General features: G+C 39.4%; 1 protein-coding gene across 2 annotated transcripts in view; it reads right to left on the bottom strand.

The window, feature by feature from the left end:
* The window catches only part of CNKSR3 (CNKSR family member 3), a 139,394-nt gene that overhangs the window by 65,536 nt on the left and 47,715 nt on the right, over nucleotides 1–26,143 (bottom strand). Inside the window, exons 8-13 of one of the 2 annotated variants that reach the window (XM_072331638.1) lie at nucleotides 22,350–22,418; nucleotides 21,977–22,123; nucleotides 20,353–20,480; nucleotides 17,119–17,327; nucleotides 16,587–16,676; nucleotides 11,050–15,157 (exon numbers count right to left, since the gene is read on the bottom strand). In XM_072331638.1, the coding sequence (XP_072187739.1) occupies nucleotides 14,859–15,157; nucleotides 16,587–16,676; nucleotides 17,119–17,327; nucleotides 20,353–20,480; nucleotides 21,977–22,123; nucleotides 22,350–22,418 (942 nt within the window). In that variant the 3' untranslated portion in view covers nucleotides 11,050–14,858. Of the gene's footprint in view, nucleotides 1–11,049; nucleotides 15,158–16,586; nucleotides 16,677–17,118; nucleotides 17,328–20,352; nucleotides 20,481–21,976; nucleotides 22,124–22,349; nucleotides 22,419–26,143 lie in introns of those variants that run through there. The other variant, XM_072331639.1, reaches the window with a different exon arrangement.

The following is a 26,143-nucleotide window of genomic DNA, read 5'->3' as shown; positions in this document are numbered from 1 at the left end:
AAACACTCCAGCTCCTCCAGACACAGACCATTCCCTGTCATAGCTTAAAGGAGCAAAGAGCAAGGCCACTAAGATGATGCAGGGAACAGAGCAACAATATGAGGAAAGGCTGAAAGAGCTAGGCCTTTTTAGCCTAAAGAGGAGGCTCAGGAGGTTCTTATGTACTTATGCAAATACCTGAAAGGAAGGTGAAATGAAGACAGAGCCAGGCTCATTTCAGTGCTTTCTAGTGCCAGGACAAAAGGTAATGAGCACAAACTGGAACACAGGATGTTCTCTCTGAGAAATGCTTCTGCATTGCGTGGGTGATAGAGCAACAGCAGAGATTTCCAAGAGAGGCTGTGAAGTGCCCTCCCAGGGGATCTTCATAAACCACAGGGGGGCTGGACCAGATAGACCCAGAGGTCCCTTCCAACCTTGGCAAGTCTATGACCATTCTTGCTCTATCTCCAGCCACGCAAACAGGGCCTGTCAGCTGCTGCAGCCATTTCCTAGAGAGGGAAGAGCCCAACAAAGGTCCATGGACACTGGGAGGACAACCAATTAGCTCAGAAGTTTTCCTGTAGCCAAACTTTAGAACAGACCCTCATTCATCCACTGACTCTCACCAGACTCATACAAGGACTTGTTTGCAGTGAGGGTTTTATTATCTTAAATACTTACCATGTTTGAGATTTAAGTTTATACTGAAAAAATCAAACCATTTGCATGACTTTTTTATCCAAATCTGTACATTAATTGGAAAAATAATCAAATTCACAGCTAACAAAACTGAACACAACTATGTCCCATTCCTCAGTTCAGCCATTCCTGGAAGCCTATAATTTGACTTTCTGTCTGGTGTTACAATTTTAATCCATAATAATCATTTTATTTTTTTATTTTTTTATTATTTTTTTTTTTTAATTTTTTGCTATTCATTCTGATGAGGGTTTCTTAAGAATATGAATGTACTGCTAAGACAGAAGGAATTGAAAAGAAAGATTTTTTATTTTTTTTTTAAAGGGTTAAATGGCGCCTGATAGTCTGCAATCTGTCAAGGTAGGCAAACAAGGGGGGAAAAAAGAAACTCCACCTTGTAAATAAGGCAATTGCAAATCCAGTTTCTACAATCTGGAACAGAGCCAGGACCTAAGAGAGAAGGATTGAGAGGAAAATAAGTTGTAAATTCCTTCAAGGTAAAGTTCCTATTTAAAATGCAAAGATACCAGTTTTAGGAAGGTCATGCAATCACAACAGGTTTTCTTTGAAGTTCAACTCTGAATGTCAATTTGACCCCTTTTTAAAAGGGGAGCCAGACACAGCTGCACTCCAAGTGTAAGAAAGAAAACAGCAATGATTAACATGATGCTTTGCACTGAAAGTTGTTAGCCAATGGGACAGGGGAGGGAACCACAAAAAAAAACACTTTCAAGATTCTTTACTGGCATCATAATCTCAAAGACTGAAGATATATTGTACGTTCTCAGTTTAAAGGGAAGGGGGGGAAAACATAAGAGAAATATACCTTTCATACTGCCATAACGTTGTCTCGTGTAACTTGCATCAAGAGTTTGAGTTGATCCAGACTTTTTTCCTTTTCATGGTGAGGGGACTTGCTGTGCTGTCAGGAAAGTGTGGCAACTGGTAGATCTGTGCCTTGACTTTTCAACTATATGCTCCTCAAAAAAAAGGTATAGCAAGAGCTGACAAGTCCTGCAATTTCATCTCTGAGAACTCTTACTGAAGAGTAGTTTAAATTTGAGCAGGATTATAAATATATGGGTACACAAACATATATACCCACAAATATACACATGTAAATGCATTCATATTGCTCAGCAAGTTCCACTAAAACTAGAAAGCCAAAGTAGAAGATTCACTTGATCTTTCACATCTTACTGATAAATTAAATAGACTGTGGGTATTCTGACTAGTTGATGGTGAATGGAGACACTACATGGCGTTGACTAACCAAGAAGCAAACCATTCCTTCTCTTGGTTTTTAATTGAAGGTTAGTTGAACTCTGGTACTCTCCGCTTTAAACAACTACTGGCAACAGAAACAAAAGACAGGGCATAATTTCATTAATACATTCCTGTAGTCCATCAAATATTCATCACTTGCATTGCCCAGATATATTGCCAAAGGTGATGAAGTGGCAGGTATCAATAATAACAATGATGTTCATTCATTGCCCAGAAGAGGTGCCTGATCCTGCTTTCCAAGGGAAGTAGAAGATAGCACCATATTTAAAAACACTAAAGACCTGGCTCTAACTGTCCAAAGCTCTCTCTTTGCTGCAAAACAAAGCCTTGGTCCTAGCACTTCATTTCTTCTCACCTTTCACATAACTGAATACAGATGCAAAAGTGTCTGTTGAGTGTCAAATCTTGCCAAGTTATCTCCTATATAGCCGAATGCCTTGTGTCAAGTGTTCCTACCACTTTCTGTTACTCACAGTCAGAAAGGTGACAGATCGTCCACAGAAAGTCTGTTCAAGAAAGATCTTGGCAGAAAAGTGGTGGTAAATCCTAGTACAAAACTCCCATAGTACCATAGGTCATGACTCAAACCAGCCAGTAAAGCTGCCATGTTTCAGGTAGTTCATATCTGAACATTCTCAAGACACTTTGAGTTGTAGTGTGGCTCAAGCAGAGATAAGAAGATATAAGTATCTTGTTTGTAGTTCTCAACGTGTTTGAAAAACAGAGGTTATTAATTATTGGTTTTTAACTTAGATTATTATTCTCTTACACTGCTACATTGCTGCATATTAATACTCCCTAAAAAATTAAAACTCATCTCCCCTAATCAAAGGTTTTTCCCACTAATAAATTGCCTATTCCGTATTTTTATACAGATTATTTTCCACAATATGAGTCATATTGAAATTGCTCTAATTTAAATACTTACGTTTATTTGCATGACTAAGCATTGTTTGTCAGTAAACTTGGCAATTCACATCTTCAAACATTTTAATTGCATGTACATCAGTTATCTGAAAATGTACCCAGGAACTAATCTTAGAATCGTATGCATACACTCATCTACTGCTAGTAACTGATGCTTTCCCATGTGCACTGAATCACAGTCAAGGTAACAGTCACATGCCTGAAGAAGCATGTCTTACTTATGGAAAAAAATGTATGGTCCAGAGAGAAGATAAAGATGGTCAACTAGATTGATTTGTGCAGAGTTTCCTATACTTCAAATTTCTGGCTATATCCCCTTGTCCTATTTACCATGCACTGCTGAAGAGTCTGGACTCGTCCATTCGCATTCTGAACCTTAGATGTTTTTAGACATTGATCAGATACCCTCTGAGTCTTCTTTTCTCACGGCAGAACAGACCCAGCCTTTCCTCATAACAGAGGTACTTCAGGCCTTTTATCATATTTGTGGCCCTCTGCTGTACCCTTTCCAGGAGATCCCTGTCTTTTTTGCACCAGGGAGCCCAGAACTGGACATCGTACTCCAGGTGAGATCTTTTCAGAGCAGAACAGAGGGCAAGGATCACCTCCCTTGACCTGCTGGCCACACTCTTTTTAATGCACTCCAGGATGCCATCAGCCTTCTTGTCCACCAGGGCACACTGCTGGCTCATTGCCAACCTGTATAAAGTCACCAAAATGGAGGCTTTTATCCACAGGCTTTACATGCAAACCTGGAAAGAGATTTTGAGGAATCATTAAGTCTGCCTCTCTCATCAGGTCAATTATACTTGGACTATTCCTAACAGAGGGCCGCCTTACATGTTTTTTTTAATGGCAGCAAGTAATAGAGGCATCACAGCTTCCTTCAGATCTCTACAGTGTTTAATTATCCCAGTTAATAAATTTTTACTAACTTCCTGTTCCATGCTCCATTTAAGCTTATTACCTCTTGTCCTATGAAAATCTGCCCTATAGTTTCTATTTATTTACAGAAATCTTTATCGCGTTTGTTCTTATAATAACAAATCAGTCACTTAAGACTATTCAGCACCAATTTATTCAATATTTTCTGAGGAGCCAACACTCCCTGAGCAAAGAGTCCTTAAAATGGCATTGCCCCTCCTTGTAACAATTATCTGCTGTAGCAAGTACTACATCTTCAGTGATGGGCACTGCCAGTCTAAAACGATGGTAACTAAAAGGAATGGACATTCTCCACTAGTTTGGTCAATGAGAGACTTTCCAAAAGAACCTACAGAAAACAAGAGCCCCAAATCTCTTCACTGTGCTTTGCTTATAAGTACAACATACAGTGAAACATATGTGCGTATGTATGCATGCATGTATGTATATATCGAGCCAACAAGTTATCTGAGCAAGTCACCTCTGCATTGCTTTTTCTATTCCAAACCCAGACACTTAACCTCTGCAATTTAGACCTTAATTTTCTTTTTTGTATGAACGTGCTTAGAAACTAATTAAATTATGGATCCAGCCTGCTGAGGACATTTACAGCTGTACAATTCTGCTTGTTACAAAATGTGCATGATATAAATAAGTGAGAGTGTGAGAAAGGGGCAGAGCATAAAAAGTCACAGTGTGCTTGCTTGCCAATATCAACAAAATATCCCAGAGAAAACTAAATGCATCCTATTACCTGGAAAATTAAAGCTGTCTGATGTGTAGGAAGGAGAGTATCTGTCTCCCTTAATCCCCTAATGTCTACATTAAAAAACCAGAAAACCCAAAACCATCCACTCAATTATCACTCTGTCTCATTATTAATTCTCTCTCATTACCTTTTCCTGTATTAAACAACACTTCTCTACCACCAAGACTAGGTTGCTGAACACATACAATTAAGGCTGCACAAGACAGAGGCTGAGTTTCCATTTTCTGGCCAGTGCCAAATCTCCTGACTCTTAGATGAGAACAGCAGACACAGAATCCACCCCATCTTTAGGAGTTGTGCAAAGGCAGGACATCCCACATCCTCCTCAGGAAGTACTGATTGAAACATAACTTACACTAAGCAGATCACACCTGAAAAATGTATAAAACATTATTACTTTAAAATAAAACAACTTGTTGTTGTTATTGGTTGTAATGAACATTGTTTCTTTAATTCTCTGAATATAGTTTTAACTTACCACAAGCCAAGAGATCATTCGTAAAGTTTGCATATGTGAACAAAGAGGGTTGCCCGGGCACCTAGGACTCCTTTCCCTCTTCCTTTTTTTTTTACCACCCCCTCAAAACTGCCCCATGAATACAGGAAGAGAGATCACCAGCTGCCTGCTGAAGAAAACAGTCCCTGAATAGTATGCATCATTCAGATGATTTGGATGATTCAGTGTTTCCACATGAACTTTGCTGAAGACGCACAAATGGTGCTTTGTGCATTTCTGAATCGAAAGCATAATTAATAGTCCAAGTACATATCAAAACAACTTCTATTTGAAGAATAACCTTCCATCTAAAATACAGCACTGTGTCTGTTACATTACAAAGGAGTTCTAGTTCTCAAACCTATTAACAGCTAGATTCACTTGTGTTTACATACTCCAGCATCTCCAGCCTTTATGTACCTATCTAAAAAATCGTTCTCAAAAGTTGCAGTGAACAGGACAACGACAAGAGGATCTAGTGGCAAACTCATCATTTCGAAAGCCACCTGATGTGATGTGCATTGGTTTTAGACTGGAAGGGCTGGGAAGGAACAGAAAGGCCAGATGTTGCTTTCTCAGATACCACAACGCAGTAAGCAGCTGTTTTGTTCCTAGGCATTTCACAGAGTTAACTGCAGCTACATTTTGAAAGTTCAAGATGTTCTCACTATTTAGTAACTCACAGGAGAATACCATTAAAAATTCCCAGATATAGGCTGAAAGCAAATGAACAAACAAAAGCACAATGAATGTACTTCTACTAGTGTGGTGCTCAAGGATGAAGAAATAGTACCTGTTTTTACTTCTCTAATTTCCCTTTCTCATTTATTCAGAAGTTCACTTGATTCCTCTCCGTCAACAAGATCCTACTTTTATTTCAGCCCTGTAGCCATAAATCAAGAACGGACCTATTAAACCAAACAGATCAGATTTGACACAAAAAAAGAAGAATCAGACCTTGCGCTGACTTGTTCCTACCAGATCTGCCCTGTTAACTTCCCAGGAGAAGTGCTTGTTTGTCTTAGAGAACAAAAGCAGCATGAGCATGTAGAACCAGCCCAAGGTGCTCTCCAGGAGACACTCAGTTAGATGGTTGTTGTCTGAGTGCACACGCAGCACCCATGCCACCACAGACCACTGTGCTTCAGCAAAGGGAGAAGGATTGAAGGTTGCAAGGTAGGTAGTAATAACAGAACGCCACCAGAAACCATGCATATATTTTTCCACTAATGGTTTGTGACCCATGCTTTTATTTTCCTCATAACTGAATTTTGCTTCATCTTAGGATGCAGACATTATACATATGCAATCTGAAGAGCTTGTGTCAAACTCGTTAGGCTGGTGCAACTTGCATCCTACAGCTCCTGTCCTGAACCGACATCATCAGATTCATCCGCCCTTGCCAAAACATTTCCCATCTTACCCAGCTACCCAAGCAGCAAGCACTGTGTGAAACCAGAGTGTCCCAAAATCATCTGAAATTTGAAAATGTGCCAAATATTTCCCTAGAGACAGTGAAATCCACATTTGCAGGAGTGAAGTTGGGGAGACTTCACATGTCAGTCAGAAGAGCTAGTTCAGGATTTTTGACTCTGGTGGTGTTGTTTTTTTTTTTTTCCCTGCCGTTTCTTGTAGTATTTTTCATGGCAGCTTCCCCACCATACTCCCTCCTTTGGTAAACCACTGGGGAAATGAATCACGATACTGAAATTTGAGACTCTCCCACATCCTGCTAGAAGAATCCCCCCCACACACAGCCCATCTTTGTTGTGAGCACAACTGCAAACTTTAATCAGAAGCAACTCAAGCACTTTCCTGTGGCCAAGTTCACTCACAAGAGTACCCTCTGGTGTTTGTGCCTCACCTTGCAACATCTTGCTGCCCATCCATCCCCAGCTTTCCTGTCTCCTCTCCTTTGACAAAGTCCTTTCTGCTAGTTGAATTAATCCCCACCTGTACAAAAAGCCATAGGTTGTCAAATCTATTGCAGTTTATTGGGATCAGTCACATCACCAAGGATCATACAGTCACAGTAGGACACCAGGTGTATGACCCAGCCCATCACTCCATCTTCCCTCCCTTACCAGTATGCAGGGATGAGGGTTACATGGCTCCCACCACATGGAACAACAGTAAGGGAGATGGAAGGAAATCCCCTACCTGACCACCTGCTAGTGAAAAATCAAACCCATTCCTGAACAAAGCTTCACAGAGCAGCTCCTGCATGACAGCAGGAGTGCACCACTGAGATCACCACTGCTTCTTCAATGGTTAATGCTGAGAAATGTTTTGGCAGCATCCCATGCAAGCACTCCCCACTGGGAAATAATTTGATGGACTTGATCCTAGATGTTTGCACCTCCTGTTTCTTCTGCAACCAAAAGCTTTCTAGGCCTGTACTTTGGGAACTGAGCCAAGTCCATTCTCAGCTCCTGAGAGGGAGGAGAGAGTCTGCTGCTGCAGTTGGTAGGCTCCTGCTTGCCACCTCTTCTCTACATGCTGCCAAGGAAATCAATAGGCAGCAGGAGAGGAACAGGCTGGAAAAGGGAGGGGGCCCGTGCAGCAGGTCCCCACCCATCTTCCCAACACAACTTGCAAATCCAGGGTTACAAAACTCAAGAGCTAGGAGAAAAAGCAGACCTTATTTGCTCTCCAGTGATAAAAGGCCAGTTTGTTTATAGTTTGAGGGCCAGCTACTGCTAGGGGTGGTGTATGGAGCTTCAAAGCAGAGTCTAAGCTGGCAGCTGAGTAAGCAGAGAGGAATTATTAGATGAACCAAGAGCTTGAAAATACTGCCTTGCAGGCAGCGCTATTTTTAACAGAGAGCTCAGACAATGAAACAAACTCAATCACGTAACAAATATTCAAAGTTTTATAGCTGTTTGTGTGATAAGCTCCTGTAAAGTCCCTTGGCCTTCATTTAAGGAAGAGGAGGGTAGACAGGAAGATGGAAGGAAAATAATGAATTCTGGAGATCAGTTATTTTTCATACGTACTCAGTTATACTAACTCCCACAAATAATAATAATAATAAAACTGAAGAGAAATACAAAATATTTTTGTATTCATTCAGTCATTCTTTCATCTTGGGGCAGAGCATCTCAGCAACAACCACCCTATGTGTAAGTTCTTGTTCATGTTTTGTAGAGAGACGTTGAAGATACCCCCAGTTGCTCTATAAGAATCTACAGCATCTGAACTACTGACCTTGCAACAAAACAACCACTGAAGATGCAGGTGCTAAAATTTAGTTGATCATTTCAGAGGGATAAAAATCCTTAGTTTCATTATTATTCAATATTGTTTGCAAAGTTCCATAACACAGAAGAAGGGGTTTCTTTTCAGTAGCTGCTTTTACCTACTGACAGATAAAGCATTATGGGCTGTGACCACATACTTTTATTAACTTTCACTGAAAAGAAGTGAAGACTTCTTTTGAAATATTTGCACTGGAAGCAGCTAGTGGCAGAAGGAAGAGGGAAATAAGTAGCACTAAAAAGCATGTAGCTACTTGGAAAAGCCATTTAACACACAAAGTATCAGTTAAGGCTATGTCATTTTCTATAGCTTTTAGTAATTATTTTCCAAAGCAAAGAGCCTCTAAGCAAAGGTCGCAAGGCTCTGCCAGAGGAGTTTCAAAGACTCAGACAAGTAGCAAACACAGCCCACTGCATCATTGGTATCTCCTCTGCAGGGTGGACCCAGCAGCTCCCATACTGACCCACCCATTCTGAGATACAGTTCACTTGCTACAAGAAAAAATAACAAGCATTCAAGTTATCTTGCTTACAGTGGCACTGTACAATGGAGATAGTTACCTCTGATTCCTTGGCTGTGGCCTAGCTGCCAAGCTGCCACAGTGCAAAGGGAGCTTCTATCCTCGCCAGAGACCAAGGAACAAGCAGGAACTACAGTCGCAAATCGAACCAGGGATTGTTCCCAAAAAACAGCTCTGTACCTCATTTGTACTGTGGTTAATTCCTCCATCTCCATACTCAGATTAACAAAACATATAAGCACCAAAAGATACCTTTGGCCTCTCCCAAAAATGTGCAAAAGATTAATTCTATTTCAGTGGGAAAGCCAGTGGTTTACATTATCCTAAGTAACGACTGAGGTGACCACACAAGGTGGCTTAAAAATAAATGTTTACATCCATCCCATGTCTTGCTAAAACAATCACATCTCTCCCACCAGCAGGAACTGGAGGACACCCAAGGGTCTGGATTTTCCCCCTTACAGGGTATTTAATTCTCATTTTTCTTCCTACTGGCAAAATATACGCAGCAGTCAACCTCTGCCTGTTTCATATTTCACACATATAATTTTTTTAAAAATCACAACTTTGTAAAATTACATTGACCCAACAATATGATTTTCAAATCTGACCTACTGCTTCTGGACCAAATCCAGTGAAATCCAACATAGCTAATCTTTTGGACTGCTACGTGAGGCCCAGCAGGAGATGATACAGTGTTGCTGGCAGTTACCAACTACCACAAAATGCAGCAAAACCACTGGCTACACACATAAGAGAGCTGGCTTCACACTGTGCAGGTATAGGATAGACAGGGCTTACTATTTTAAACTAATGCTGCAGCAACATATGCAGCAGAATTTGGGAAAATATGTAGACAGTGGCTCTTGGCTGCTTATGTCACGCATCTAACAGCTCAAGTGCCACGTGTGGAGCTATATATATATATATATATATATCTACACTGAGTAAATGCCCTTGCCTCATACTCCAGCACCACACGGATGGATGTAGTAGCAGAAACAAACAGGCAAAGAAGAAACTTGTGTGGGCTGTCTTCTCCATAGAGCTGCTGCTATGCTACTGACAGGGTGTTTGACAAGGACACTCATCCACACATTCAATTTAGCCCTGCTCTTCTTCCTTCCTTCTCTGAACGGAGTCTTTTTGGACTGCTCTTTCCGCATTTTAGTTCAAAGCTTTAATAGCTCTTGACCTTTAAAAAAATTTATGGCTTCAATACAACAAAAGCACCAGTATGCAATGGCCAAAATCTTAAAAGCAGGTGCTCCATATACACATGATCTTCCCAGTTCTACAGCCCAACAAGATCAGTTTACTTCAAAGGATCCATAAGGCATAAGCCTTTCTAATTCATGCTACAAGGTGTAGCATCAAGATCCTACTTAGAGCCTGATGAAAAGGTTTAACTTGGTCTATTTAGGATGTGGCTACATGTAAAGAGCAGTTCATGAAGACCACCTGCGGTATAACAGGAAATAAGATTTGTACACAAGTAGTTTTCATACAGAGAAAATTCTTTACCCTTTCCAACTCAGAAGGAAGTCAGCTTCACCATCTGTTTCCTGGCTTGGAAAAGTTTAGATTTTTTCTTCTTCTTTCAGCTCAATGAACACTCAGCTTATACAGATTGTTTTTAAAACCACCTGCTCAGGAGAAGGAAAATAGAATCTATTCACCAATTAGTATAAACTCAATACTCTTTCCACCTCTCCTGGTCATCCAGAATCCAGACGCAGGTTAATTTGACTATCCAAAGTAGCAGAGGAACCACGTGGCTTTAAGAATTGCCCTGAACCCCCTCCACAAGCCACTAGTATTAATTTTTATATCTTATTTCCTCTTGCACATGACTATCTAGAATAATATTTTCTCATAATGTTTATATATGGGAACACCCAGGATATTGGCTTGAAATACTCTGCAGGCTAAAACTGAAGCCCACTCAACACTTTTGAAGTATACATTCCTGAAACACTGTATCACTATACACATAGCAAAAGTACCAAATATTTTCATTTGTGGTGTTTTTATATATAAATACTTTTATATAAATATATATATATATATTATTATTTTTTTCAATGAATCGTGTCATTCTGCCACCATACCAGAGCACTCAGAGCAGAATACTGTGTGTGTTGTACTGTACTAAATATATATCTGGCTACACATGCTGCAGTCATTAGGAAAGTGAACCTAGGCATAGCTTTTATTATCACACATACACATACTTATCCTCATTACCAAGAGACAAGCCAAGTTTCTGCATAACAACAGTTTTTAACTTGTTACATACCTTTTTTTTCCTGAGATTAAGCCAGTAGTTACTCCAAAGCAGTTACCTCTCCAAAACTACAGAGCACTCTCTATAATCATTGCACAGAGTACAGACTTAAGTGATTACAATCTTACAGGTTGAATTTCTTGGGCCAAGAGTCTTTTGGGATTAAGACTTTTCAGATGTTTCACTTCACTTTTTAATTAACATGGTTCAAAGTGGTGAGTAGGAAAATTTATTACAAAATACAGATTTCACCATTTCTAAATGAGATTAAAGTGCAGGAGTTATCTGAAAAAGTTGAGTTTTAAACACTTCTGTATATACCAGATCTTCTAACAGAAGCCATGGCTGAAAAGAAGAAAAACAATCCCATTCAGGAATATTACAACATTCATTGCTACAAGTCTTGGTTGTATTTTAAATCATTCTCCCAAATTAACAAAAGCATTTCTCCAAAATGATAACGATAGTACTAAACAATCTGCGCCACATTGCTATTTGCTAAACATCAGTTTCTTAATATTTTGCAGTATGCACAAAGATAGAGAAGATCAGGTGTTTTAATTTTTATTCTTTACTACGGACAACAGGTCACATAGGAAAACAAACCATTTCAAGTAGAGTACTTATCACAGAAAAGTAATGCTCGCTCTTAAACACATGCTTTTTACTGTTCCTTGCATTTCACTTGGTCTTCCTACACTGATACTCATCTTTTCCCTTGTAGATACTAGTAAGATAGAGCCTGCTCCCATAATGCTTCCAAAAGTCTTTCAACTGCACTTATTCCTTCCCCCCAACATGCTTTCAAACGTTTGGATGATGGCCATGTTTTATGTCACTCTGTTGGACTGTCTCTTCCCATAAATGAAGTAGCTGTATTAGAACTTTACAAGAGATGGATAAAGGAGAGAGATAGGAGGTATGAAGGGCACACACAACCAATAGCTACGATTCATACCATAACTCAAAATAGCTTATTATTACTGAGAATATATATATTTGAGCTTTTACATTGGGTTATCCAAGAGGAAAAAAACCTCTCTTCCAAAGCCAAAAAAATGCCATCTTCCCAGAAAAAGACTCCTACATATCATACACCACATAAAAGGGTTTGCGGCATACAGTGTGCACTAAGCAGTATTTGCATATGAAAATATCAAGATGACATGGTAACTTAGTAGAGCGCAGCATAAATTCACTGGAGCAAGGATGTAGCTTTTGCAATAAAAGCTAGCTTATGGGGTTCTGCTACATTTATTCTGTGTACATATGCTCCAACAGCCCAAGGTCCATCAACTGTGATGCATAAAATTCAAGAGGGGAGAAAACAAACATACAATAAAGCCCACCAGCATTATTTGCTTTTTTAATCGGAAAACATACATGACTTAAGTGAGAACTACTTCACAGTTCTCAATGATCTTTGGCTAATTTGCAGTGGAAACAATAATAAAACTTCTAGTAATTTCTAGAAAAGTATCTATTGTCTCTTGTGAACATGGGAAGACAACTCTTGCTGTAGACAGTCAGCTCTTGGATACCCTTGATGACTAACAAAAGGTCACATTCAGTACTTCAACTCAGCATGATCAGAACACTAGAGCATGAAGAGGAGAATATACAGTTAAGTTTTCCTTTGTTTGTTGACATTTTTTAAGCTCGTATTTAGGCAGCAAAATATTTTGAAAAGTGTCACTGCCTAAATGCCTGTGAATTCCTCCATTTCTCAGAGATGAACTGATTTAAAGCTATTTGTTAAATTAGATCAAGCTCCTCCCGCTGCTCTCAGATCAAACTGCAAGACAACCTTGAGTTTTTCAGTGTTTTGAAAACATGCTGAGGAGGATCCTAGGATACCAGGTACTTCTATGGTTTCTTCCATATCAACATGCATGAAAATATACACTAATTTGCATCCTTCCCCAGTCAGTCATGTTATTTGAACTGGATTAGTATTGCTTATTTCACAGTTCAGTCAATTAGGGGCTGGACAACACAGTGCATAAAACATGGAAGTCTGAGCGCTCTTCTCAGAGGCAGGACCAAAACTGGCCTAGGATTCAACTGCACTGCAACTGTGTTTGTCTGTGTCCCTACTATGAATGCCATGTTAGAGGAGGAGAAGAGTTGCACAAGACTACCATACTACAGTCTTTGAGGATCAAAGAGGTCCAAACCAGCCCTCACTTAAATCACCAGTGAGAAACAATCAAATGTAATTAATTCAGAACTGAATTTAACACCATGTCACTGCAGGACTGTAGAACAATTTCAAGAACATGTAGCAGGAGAAAGGTTATATCTTCGAAGCCAGAATTATGGTATGTTTTTAATACTCATGTTATCAGGTACAATTCCTGCCCCAGCTCAGAGAGCAAACTATTAAGTTCCCTCTTTTCCCACCAATTATTAATTACAAATTGGACGTCTTTTCTTTAGTAAGACCAAAGGAGGAAAAGCTGTTGGCAATATAACATCTATGCAAATAGTCTTAAAATTAGTGGAGAATACCAAAGACTTTCTTTCATTTGACTAACTCATGCACAGTACCACAGACAGGAAGGAACAAACTCTGTTTGAGTGAAAAATATATACAACTATATTTAACATTTAAATTAAACACAACTGTTTGCATACGAACAATCTTATGTACATTCAATTTTAAACAATACCTCTTTAATATCCTCTTCTTTTGTTAAACAAGTTTTATTTTTCTCCCAAAAAACCCAATGCTACTTTAAAATTCTGGAGGGGGAAAAAATGAGCTATAATTAAAATAGCAAGATATCTTACAATTGTAATTTATCATAGCACATACTTTTCATAAAAGCTAACACATCTTTCAAAAACTGAACCACTGTAAAATTCTCCTGAGTCCAACAGGACTGTCTTTAAAAGATTACTTTGGTTAACAGCAAATCATTCTTAAACAATTAAGGAAAAAATATATATCTTTTACCACCTCTACAGATGTATCTCCATGGCATATTGTAACAATCCATATGTCTTTACGGATGAGCACTTCAGCTGTTCTGCACACTTTATTTATGCTGCATTTTCAATAACGTATAAGATAAATCAGGTTGGACAGATTTGCAGTTAAACTAGTCCAACTTGAAAACATCCCTAGATAAGAGATCCCTCTTCCTAATACTTTCCTCAGATCTTGCATATCAGAGAAAGAATAGCAATGCTACTTCTTCATCCTCACAGGCTTGGTTTCATGCAGTAAGATCTTGCAACATATTGCTAAGTTGTACCGACCCTCTCTTTGCCTCCTTGCCTTTCCTGGTCAGGAAAGTAACACAACTTTCACTGACCCCTACATATTACGACATCTAGCCAGTCACATCAGCCTCCGAGCATTCAGACAAATGAAGTGCCATTGGACTTCACCATAATACAAAGGTTTCCTCTGAATAGTAATGCGGATTTTAAGTCTCATATGGTCTCTATATCACCAAAGTTTTACTCATTTCCCAGGGAACAAATCCCCAACTTTTGGCCATTACAAAATAACTTAATCTTTCTTTGCTCTTTGCATTACACAACCTTCTGATGCATCAAAAAATCACAAACAAAAAGGCAAGAATATTAGATTCTCCAGGAAAAGAACACTGCATTAGTTGCTATGCATCAGTTAAGCTGTAAAGCAGAGAAGTCTGACTGATGTACAAAGGCACTTGAGTAACCATCCTGTAATCAACAGTCAATGAGTCAACAATTTAAGCCTTGTTATCCAACTGACCAGTAGTGAGGGCTCTGCAGAAGAAGATTTTGTGGATGATGTAACAGAGGATTTCTTAGCACCTTCCTCTTGAAAAGGAATTGTTGCACTGTTGTGGAGGTCTGTATTCATAAAACACCTGCTGCCTCGAATATAATCCATTCCCCTTACTAACTGCTTCTCGGACATGGGCCTTGAAAGGGGGTGTTGTGTGGAGGGACTTTCTTCAATGATTGGGGGTATCCGTTCATTACTGAAGTACCTACAGAGGACATCTTCACCTGTGGGAATGGAAGGAAGAAAAGCAATTATTGCTGGTTTAAAACAACTACTACTCCATTCATACTGTTTTATATTTATAATGGTCCTTAGAGATATTAATACTTCCCAGATTCTTGTTACCTTTAATAACACACCTGGACATGAACAGCTGTCAATAAATTACATTTAAAGCGTCCTTTTTTTTTTTTTTTTTTTTTTTTTTTTAAAGCATGTAGCACATTAGCTACATTGACTAATATTGAATGAGAGAATTTGGGATTTAACAGTCACACACTGTAAGAGCCAATGTAGATTATCTTCACGTGAACTGAAAGCCAGACCTAGAAAATCTCTTTGTGATATATCATTCAAGATGCTGTAGGCCGAGGTTAAATCCATATTTATATGCCTGCAACTATCTTAAAAGCTACAAACATTACTTTGAACAATGGGAATTAATCTTGCAGATAGAAGTGTAAGCATTTCTTTATGATGCTTGCTCTTTTTTTTCCCCACAAATTCTTCCCTAGATTCCTGAACATCACTGCTGATAGAGACACCTAGGTTCACTCTGAGAGTTAACAACATGCAAGTAATGAAAAAAGTAGGTAAAAAAAAAAAAAAAAAAAAAAAAAAAGCACTGCAAAATAACAGCCCTGGAATGTGGTGATCATCCTGAGAGACTAGCTACTTAGCATGTTTCTAATATCCTTCTACATTCACGCCTCTTGTTAGCATCTTCACTTTTGTAAAAATAGAATTACACTTCTATTTTTCCTGCAATTACACATCACATTTGTTTTCATAATTGATCTCTAGAATAAACTAAAATCTTATTTCCCACTACAACAATTTGTAATATTTCAGATACAAAGGAGTGAGTAGGAGGGAAGAGAAGGGCACGACAGGAAAGAAAAAAAAGCCATCTAATCCGACATCAGCTTTTGTGTCTCGCCTCCTCAGTGGCATCTTCAGAATGTTGTTTCCTAAGAGCAGCAAAAAGTAACTCCTAGAAGGCCCTACACTTCTGAGAAAATAAATAAATAAATAAATTGCTTCTATAACAGCTTCCATACATAACCAAACAAAGAATGGTCAAAAAAGGCAGTTTTTCATATAATCAGTAAGATCCTCCCTTGCAGAAGAAAGGGAAAGGTGTGTAAGAGAAAAAAAGTAAACCTGTGATGTAAGGAGACAAGCACATATATCAAGTAGTCACTCCCAGACTACTTTTCACATTCACAAAATATTAAGATCAAAAAAAACAAAGTTTGTGCCCCAGTAACTGAACAAGTTCAAATTTCACAACTACCATTTGTTGAAACAAACAGTCATCCTGGATCAGTTCAATGGTATGCAAATGTTAATCTTTCAATCCTAATTTAGGCAGTTCACCCCAACAAGATCCTAGAGAGGAATCTAGAAAGAAGTTAGGACCTAAAATCTTACCTTTTCTTCCTGGTGCTCGTGGCCTAGAGAAGGGCTCCGCGGCTCCTATCCAACTCCCATCAGCAGGCATTGATAAGGGACGAGGTTTTCCTGAAGGCAACAGAGTGAAGGTTATGAGGAGTTACAATTAAGTTTGGAGAGTCCCTGTTTAAATTTATACTTTTCAGAGTTAAGCAAAGGAAGAAGGATACAGCAAAATAAGCAGATAAAATTGCAGAAATAAATATTTTAAGATACTTCAACCAGTGGAATACAAGAAAGCATTTTGCTGAGATTAAACAGCTAGCTACTCTCTTGTTTGTTTACAGTGGTAATGGACATAATGACCACAAGTTATAACCACTATACATGTGGAAACAGACAGGAATGGCATCAGTGCCCAGTTGAATGACATTCCTTAAGGGAAGAACATTTAAGTGAAATTATTCCGGGTGTAGAATTTCAATCTCATTCACGCTTTGTTGACTGCCCTCAACATCCATCAACTGAAGCATTTATCAGAATATCAATAGTGAAAGAGTAATGAACTCACCATATGACTGTGTTTTTTCTCTCATCTTGGCTGGCAGTATATTTGCTTCCATATGATATCCAGGCAGCTGATCAGAATCAGCAATAGTAAATCTTCTCCTTCGACTTTCCTGATCCAGAAAAGAATTGGGAGACTCGGCACCTTTGGATCCAAGTAATGGATGACTGGGTTTGCTGCCTCCTCCATATAGAAAATTCCCCTTTTCATCTCTGAAAGGACAGTTTGCTTCAATTAGCAGCTTAAAAGGAATTTTACTCTGCAAGCACAAGTAGGTTTAAAAGATATTTTCTAGCCCACAGTCATGCCCCTGATAATGGGCACTGTGCTGCAAACATGCTGAAGAAACAACAACAACAACAAAAAAAATAGGCCAAGGGATGAAAGTCTTCATTAAACATATTCACCTAGAAGAAGAGAAAGTTATCCTCTTCATGCTAATTCACTTTTAACAAGACAGTAATTTAACAGAAAAGTTTAGAGGTTCCTTAAGGCACTAGCCCTAGAAAGACTTTTGAGAATGAGATCATTAGGCCCTAAGGGTAACAAAGCTCACAATTTACTATCTGGTCAGTAAACAGCTCTGGCAGAGGACTGCATCCACAGGTTTATCCTAGTAGTAGTGGTAAGATCCAGTGTCTCCATTGGAGGGACTATGCTTTCCTATAATTTTAAGAGGCCAATAACTGACACTGGGCATTCACCTAGTTCTTCATACAGAAGTGGAACCCCCTCGAGAATTTGAGTAATAAATTCATAGCATATACAAATGATTTTGAGCAATTTCTGCAGGACTCCCCTTCCTAGATCTATCTTTCCTGAGAAACCTCCATTTTCAGAACCAATCCTGTTTAACACTTTTTAGAAGAAAAGGCACCCTCTAACTTAGGATTTTTCTCCTTTTTTTTTTTTTTTTTTTTTTTTTTTTTTTTTTTTTTTTTTGTATCCCCTCTCCTGTATACACTAGTCTTGCTTGAAGCAACCAGCCAAGTCAGGCAAAAAAATATTCAGCTGATTCTCTAAGTATGTACACAGCCCATTATTGACATTTTTTCCAATGTTAGAACTCAGTGAATAGGAGGAAGCTATTTATAGAGATTCACAGACCAGAAATTACACGTAAGTGTTACATCACCACCACCACGTGTAAGCAGACAGCTCTCCTACAACACCACCATGTGGAGAATGCACCCTAGGGAGGATGAACAGTCACTGCTCTCTCCTCAGTGCCAGCAGTAAGTAATGCACCAGAAAAGGTCCACGCCATGAAAGGAGGAAAAGAGGATGGTGGAGGCACAGGGCAAAAGTGACCACACAAATGTACTGCAATTTCAAAAGAGCAGCAAAACATATAGAGGTGAAGTTAAAGAACCAAACACAGTGAGACTACTGTCCTTTTCCCTATTCCTGGCTGCCACAACTTCCCACACTTTACTTTACTTAAAGGTTGAAGTCCAATGACAGTCCACATGAGTCACTACCTTTCCCTGCATCATCCAGGACAAGTTTCCCAGCTCACATTGCTATATCCTTCCCTGCCAACAGGATTCAGATTCAAGGGTGTTTGTAGCTAGATGTAATTGTGTGACTCCTTAGGAAAAATATAAGTAAACAAACAGATCATATGTACCTAATTCACCATCATGTTTAAAATGTAATGATGCAACTCTGTGATTGTGTGATTTAAGAGACTGAAACAATCTAAGCTGAATCTATACCCCTGTTTTTTCCACTAAGATTTTTATTTATTTATTTTTTAATTAAGAATTGAACATGCATAAACATGAAACACGGGGAAAAAAGCAAGTCAAGGTCAGTCCAACTTCAGACCCTTAGTTTGCAGCCAACCTTCCTCTGCCCAGTACTGCCCTGAAGTCTACAGTAGTACAAACCCTGTCAGGCCTTACATGACAGGAGACAAGCACTCCTCCCATACAAGTCTTGTAGCAAAAGGTCAGCCAAGTTTCTGTGCAGAATCTACGTGTACATAGAGTGTCAGGGCAGGTCAGGAAGCATTCCCCGCCTGGAAACCCTTTTGTCCACTTCTTTCTCAGGTCAGCTGGCAGGGCTCTGGCATCAAGTCAATGAAGATTTAAGAACAAACAACTGTTAGCCATACCATAACCTTCCCCCTTTGTACACACAGATCTGCATTTTTATAGTTTACACCACGGGGGAAAAAATGAGGTGGAGTGAACTGACTCTCCCTTCCCTTCAGTGGGAACATTCCTGTGTTACATAATTTGCAAGTTTAACAGTTTAGAACAAGTTCTTTTCAATCCTAATTATCTTAATAGTTACTAAACTTGCTAAACACAGCAGTGGAAAAAATGACAGAAAAATGATTTTTTTATGCAAAGTTGGATTTAAACAAAAGTAAAAATATAACTCCACAACAAAACAAGTGACAACATCCATTTATGTTCTGGAAATAACTGATCTACAGAAGACACAACAGACCTCCAACAACAAAAAGCTACTATTATATTACTGGTAGTTTACACACTTAAGCATAAGCTTAAGTTGTCTTAGGTATTTAAGCAACTAACTGAAAGTATGTGATCTGCATTTTCATGAAACCAGTTTTTACAGTGCTCTAACTGCAAATGAGTCCATTCCAGGCTGGATGTGGCTCTGGGAAGCCTGGTCTAGTGGTTGGCGACCCTGCCCATGGCAGTGAGATTGAAACTAGATGATCCCTATGGAGAAAGGCTAAGTGAACTGGGTCTGTTTAGCCTTGAGAAAAAAAGACTGAGAGGGGACCTTGATCCAGGATATTTAAGGCGTGGAGGGCAAAGTGGCAAGGCCACACTCTTTTCAGCAGTGTGTGGAGGCAGGACAAGGGGAAATGGCCAGAAACTGGAGCATAGAAGTGTCCTACACAGACATGTGCAAGAACTTCTTTATGGTGAGGGTGATGGAGCACTGGAACAGGCTGCCAAGGGTGGTTGTGGAGTCTCCTTCTCTGGAGATATTCAAGACCCACCTGGACGCCTACCTGTGCAACCTCGTGTAGGGAACCTGCTTTGGCAGGGGGGTTGGACTTAATCTCTGGAGGTCCCTTCCAACCCCTACGATTTTGTGATTCTGTGATTTTGAGATCATTACGGTCCTTTTCAATCCAGTTGAAATGTTCAATTCTATAATGCTATGTTATAATTTGGTGAAACCAACTCAGAAATAAACATAATAAAGGAGGTTTTGTTCAGTTCATCCAGTGCATGTTTATTTACATACCGAGGAGAATATGGAACAGCTGGTGGAGGTGGTATATACAGATCCAAAATGGCTGGCTTCTCCTTTTTCACTGAGGTGTCCATGGTGCTTTCTGGAGACTGGGTTGAAGTTGGTGGAGGACTGGTCGTCTGAAACGTTAGATAATTATCAGACACCTGGGCATTTATTATCTACAAAATATATAATTAAACTATCAATAGTATCATTTCATACTTGTATAATTAATGGTTTTTCGTTTGTTTGTTTGTTTTGAAGCACAACTTCTTAGCATTTTCTTTTGCTCCTCATTTTGGATTGTACTGCAGTTCTACATAAATCCTACCACAAGTAAAATGCATTGCTTAGAGAGTATTTTGCTCCCTTTAGTTCTATTTCTCATGTAAATTCCACAGACAGAAATGCAGTAGACAAGACCTTTTATTTTTGGATCCATTAAAATAACGTAATTTGTTAAATTTACATACGATCTGTAGAACTTACAAAGTCAGTACATACTACTTTTATTCCATATAATCCAATGTCTGCCTGCCTCATGGACACTGGAAGGAATACAGTAAAGTCCATCTACAATTTCATCAATTGATAAAGGAAAGGAAAAATACATTTGTTTCTGCTCATATAAGCAAGTTCAGCATTTGACCTTTGTGACTCACTCCAAAGTCCCAAGAATCTTGTCAGGACCTTGTCTATCATTAGGAGAGCAAAGGTGCTCTCTTTCACATTCCTACACTTTCCCCCCCCCCCCCCCCCCCCAGCTCTGATTATATGACAGACATCATGCCACAAAAACAGAATACATACATTAGAGAAAGGACAGTGGAAGGGACTGGGAGAAGAGTCAAGCTTACATACTGTACCCAGCCTGAAATAATCTGCATACACTGGGACTTAAGGTACCCACTGGTATACACAGGTTGGTAAGCTCTCCTTAAACTGTGGGGAGATGTGTCAGAACAGAGGCAGGAATGGAAATTCTCTCTGGTTTTATTTCAGGTGATCAGTTTAGATTCAACTAGTTAATTCTTTTGGAAGAAAATATAAGTCCTAAGCTTTCTTAACCATTTTGGGGAATGGATAGGTTAAGAAATGGTTATTAAAGAGTTATGAACACCACTTTTGCTGACTGCTTACTACTGAACCAGAAAATTGTCCAACAACCAACTGGTATTTAAAGAAGTAGTTTAAACATCATCTTAAAAAAGAAAAACCTCACTCTTTCCCCAGTCTTCACCAGACTAAGAAGAGAATGAATATACTGGATAGTCAACATTATCTCAACAACAACAACAACAAAATAACTAAGCTAAATAGAAGTATTTAAGATTCCGTACTGATGAATTCCATACATATCAGAAGTTTCACCTGAGATAAGAACAGTGGCATGCTGATTAAAAAGCTCAACACACCCAGTCCCTTTCGGTATCAAAACGGACATTAGCTGGCTAAGAAAGTTTTCCCTTTTATCTAGAAATCAGAAGAGGCAGGAGAGGACAACCATTGCACATAAACCGCCTTAACCTGTGTTCAAACATAAGTAACTGGAAACATTTCCAGTATTTCTCTTTTTTAAGATTTAATAATTAATTTACAGCCTGATATCAGAGGTCTATCAGAAGCCTATTACCTGCACCAAAGGTGGCTTCCAGCGCAGGTTCTTCAGTGGAGCGGGGGTGAAGTGGAAAGAGCCAGTTGGACGTTTCTTGAGAAGCAGCCTAACTCCAGCAGGATTCTCTCGCAACTTTGCCACCAGATTTTTTAGTTGCCACCCAACCTTTAAAAGAATAATGGCATCTTCAATTTGATATTACCTTTCAGAAACTAAATAAATAAACAATCCCCCTGTTAAGTCAAACTCTGATTTTCAGTGAGCCTAAAAAAAAACCAAAGATACAAAAAAGCCAAAATGAAGAAAAAAAGTTGCAAATCACTTTTTCTTATAGGACAGTTTTAGGAGAAAAACTGTAAGAAAAAGCATGCAACGACTTTCTGTTACTTACCACAGTTTGTTGGTTAACCTGGATCACCTCATCACCAGCATGAATCTTCTGAGATCTATCAGCGGGAGACTACATAGGAGAAAACAGGAGTTATGTGCTTCAGCAGGCTCTCTCGTCTCTCATAACAATTCCTACAAGACTAAGTTACTAAGATAAAGGTTGTATATGCAATGCAGAATATTACTGAAAATTTCCACACAGATCACATTACATCCATTGATGACTTAAGAATTCTAAATTAATTCATCTTAGTACTTTTTAAATTTAATTTTATTTTTTTTTTAATACTAAGGGAGAAAGCATAATCTATATTCGCCGCACAACTAACTGTACTTCATTCATAGAACTTCCTTCACTGCCCTTTGGACTCCAGTTTGCAATGTAGTTCCAGACAGTATTATTATCTGAGCTGCAGGAGACAGTCAAAAGACTGTGTACTATTAAAGAGGTGGAAATGGAGATAGACAATGGGAGTCAATGTGCAGCCTGCACCGAATCTACAGCCTGGGGCCAAAAGCAGCAAACTCCCCCACTAGCACATTCAGTTAGAGGGGAAGCCAACAGAGATGATAAATAGCTAATTGCCATAAGAAAGAGTAATAGAAAAAAAAAAAGCCTGAACCATGAAGCAGTTCTGTAGACTGAGAAGGAAAAAGAACCTGTAACAGGTAAGGTCTGAGTAAGGTAGCCAGACCAGTTTCCCATTGCATATCAACCACTGCAACTAAGAAAAAGCAACAGGTGATAATGGTGGGTGATTCTTTCCCCGGGGAGGGGGGGCAGAAGCACCTATTTGTGGTCCTGACCCACTATCTGCTGCTTACCAAGGGCCCACATCAAGCATGACAGTGACAGAGAGGTTGCTAGACCCTGTATGTCCCACTTACTATTACCCACTGCTGCTGTTTTCACATAAACACCAGCGACACAGCTGTGAATATAAAGAGGGACTACAAGGAGCTGGCAGAGGCTGTGAAGTACTTAGGAACACAAGTAGCTTTTCCATCAATTCTCACAGTGAAAGGGGCGGAGAGGGAAAGGGCCTGATAGAATTAAGAAAATCAATAAGTACTTAAGGGAGTGGTACCACAAACAGGGCTTCCGCTACTTATGCCATGGAACCAGCTTTGAGAAATCTGATCTTCTGGGTGCAGATGAGATTTATCTTTCAGAGAAGGGGAGAAGCATCTTTGGCAACAAGCTTTCTGATTTAGTCAGGAGGGCTTTTAACTAGAGTTGTTGGGGGTAGGGGGAGAGGTGAGAGGATCCTCAAATCATCCTGCTTTGAGGCTGATGATGCTAATGGATGCCCTAAGCCTGGAGTTGGATCACAGACCAGGAAGACAGCACCTAAAGTGGTGAATAAGGGAACAATTGGTAAATCAGCCTCAATGGGAGCCAAACTCAAACACCAATGCACTATCGCACAGAGCAAGAAGATTTACAGACATGGATGTACTTAGAGGGCTAATGTCATTGACATCAGTTAGACGTGTGGGATGGCTCCCATGACTGGAATGTAGAAATAGACAGATATAAGCTCTTTAAGAAAGACAAACAGGAGAAAAGGGGAAGTAGTGTAGTCCTCTACATCAATGACCAGTTGGAGTACATGGAGCTCCAACTGGGGATGGATGAGAACCTGACAGAGAGTATATGGATTAGAGCTAAAGGAAAGGCACAGGGAGGAGACATCTCAGGGGAGCCTCCTACAAGACCACCCAATCAGAAAGATCACGTGGATGATGCAGAAAGGAGCAGCTTCAAGGTCACAAAATATGGTTCTTATGAGGGACTTCAAACACTCCGATATCTGATAGAAGGACAACACAACAGGGCACCAGTGATTAAAGAGGTTCCCTGAAGGCGCTGATTATGGGCTTTGAGCAATCTGGTGTAGTGAGAGGGAGATATCTCTGTCTATAGCAGGGGGATTGGATCTAAATAATCTTAAAGGTCCCTTTGAACTCAAACCATTTTATGATTGTGAGAGAATTACAAGAGATTACTTCTATTCTAACATAGGATTAATCTTAAATGCAGTACTGAAATTTATATTGATTTCAAAACATAATAATACATTAATATTTTGAATATACAAGCCAGAGGACTAGGAACTCTCCAACCCACAAGAGGACTGTTCTGCTTCTCTTTGCTTTTTCTTAATTTAAGAGCTATTAACTTCAATGTTAAATTATCTGCCTGCATCATTAAAATCAACACATAAAATATTTGCCTATACACATCCAAGTGCATTTAAACAGATATTTGAAAAACACCTTAAAAGACATTTTTCTTGAAACAAAAAGTTCGGGATACTGATTAGCAATGAACAGATAAATGTGTCAATATTTACTCAGATTTATCTAGGATTGGTGCCATGCACCACCTATTGCTGCAGTTACTAAAACCAATCTCTTTCCATGACACAGAAATTATGAATAGCCTTGGCAACACTGAAGTACACAAGCATGCCAGCCTGGCACTCTCCATGGCTTCTGCAGCCTACTCCCATTTCCCCTACCCAAGACATAACCAGCTGGTGGCACACCCGTTCCCCCCCCACGATGAATGAGTGAAGCAGCTGGGTAACAAACTCACTTCTTGTTACCACAACTTCAGAGCTGAAGTATTTATTATTATTATTTTAATTAAAAGGAACAGTAGCAACAAACTAAGTAATGGGAGAAGATGATGTGACGGAATTTACAGGAGCCCACAGTTATCATGAGTAACACCATTTTTTTCATTGTCTTCTTGCTTCCTCTGAAAGGAAATGCCTCCGTGGAAGGCCATGTATAAGATGATTCAACCAAGACCATGAAAAATTCTGAACCACAGTTAAGTTGTGGAAAACAAAACTCATTTCAAGCTGTCCTTTGTGGGAGACTCACACAAGCACCAGACAGCAGTCAGTACTGCCATTGCACTGCGAGACTGGAGGATGAAAACAAAGTTTAAAACTAGGACACCATGAGGCAGAAAGTCACAAGTAGGGTGGCACAACTCAGGAATCCTCTTCTGACTGGTAGTGAATGCATGGACTTTCCCAGTCGTTTCCACATGAAACAGTACTGTCATTTTTGGTGTACAATGCTTCAGCATCCCAACAAATCAGTTTTGAGGGATAGCTGCTAAAATATCATCCCAAACCTAACAAAAAAAATTCAGCTAAGACCCAGCTTTACCTAAATGACACCATGCCACCAGAAAGGCAACAGTTGGGTGCAGTTTCCTCAATTACTTCTTGGGTTTTTTGCAACAAAGGAAAGAGCTTCCCCAAGGGAAGAATGACTGTTCATAAAGCAAAAGTTTAGGTCGACACTCAAAGCTATAGAAATAGCTACAGAAATAATATAGCTCCATTCACAGCCTCTAGAAAACTAACTACGCATGCACAGGGAGCCTGGCATCAGTCATCACATTCTTTCACACTTATCAAATGTTAAAATTGCTGTCAAAGTAGACTTCATATTCAGAGTATTCAAAGTATTTCAGATCCTTTACACAGTCAGGCCAGGCCAATAGTATTACAAGCTGGCAGCTATAAAAGCTTTCAGTTTTCACGCTGAACTGCAAGTACATGTTTTCACCCACTCCTTCTAGACCCCTGGACTTGGCAAGTAACAGCCAGAACAACTGGTTCTTTCCTAGTTGAAAAAAGAAAAAAAGAAAAAGGCCAAGCTCCTCAGCTACCTTTTCTTTCAGTACCTGCTCTTTAGGGAGGCAGTGATGAGAACACTGCAGCACCAGCCACAAGTTGCAGTTGCTCATGAAAGGTTCACTGCAATGAC

The sequence above is a fragment of the Excalfactoria chinensis genome, chromosome 3, assembly GCF_039878825.1.
Source record: "Excalfactoria chinensis isolate bCotChi1 chromosome 3, bCotChi1.hap2, whole genome shotgun sequence".
NCBI classification, from domain to species: domain Eukaryota; kingdom Metazoa; phylum Chordata; class Aves; order Galliformes; family Phasianidae; genus Excalfactoria; species Excalfactoria chinensis.
The sequence above is the reverse complement of the archived record's forward strand: the minus strand, read 5'-3'. Positions and strand labels throughout refer to the sequence as shown.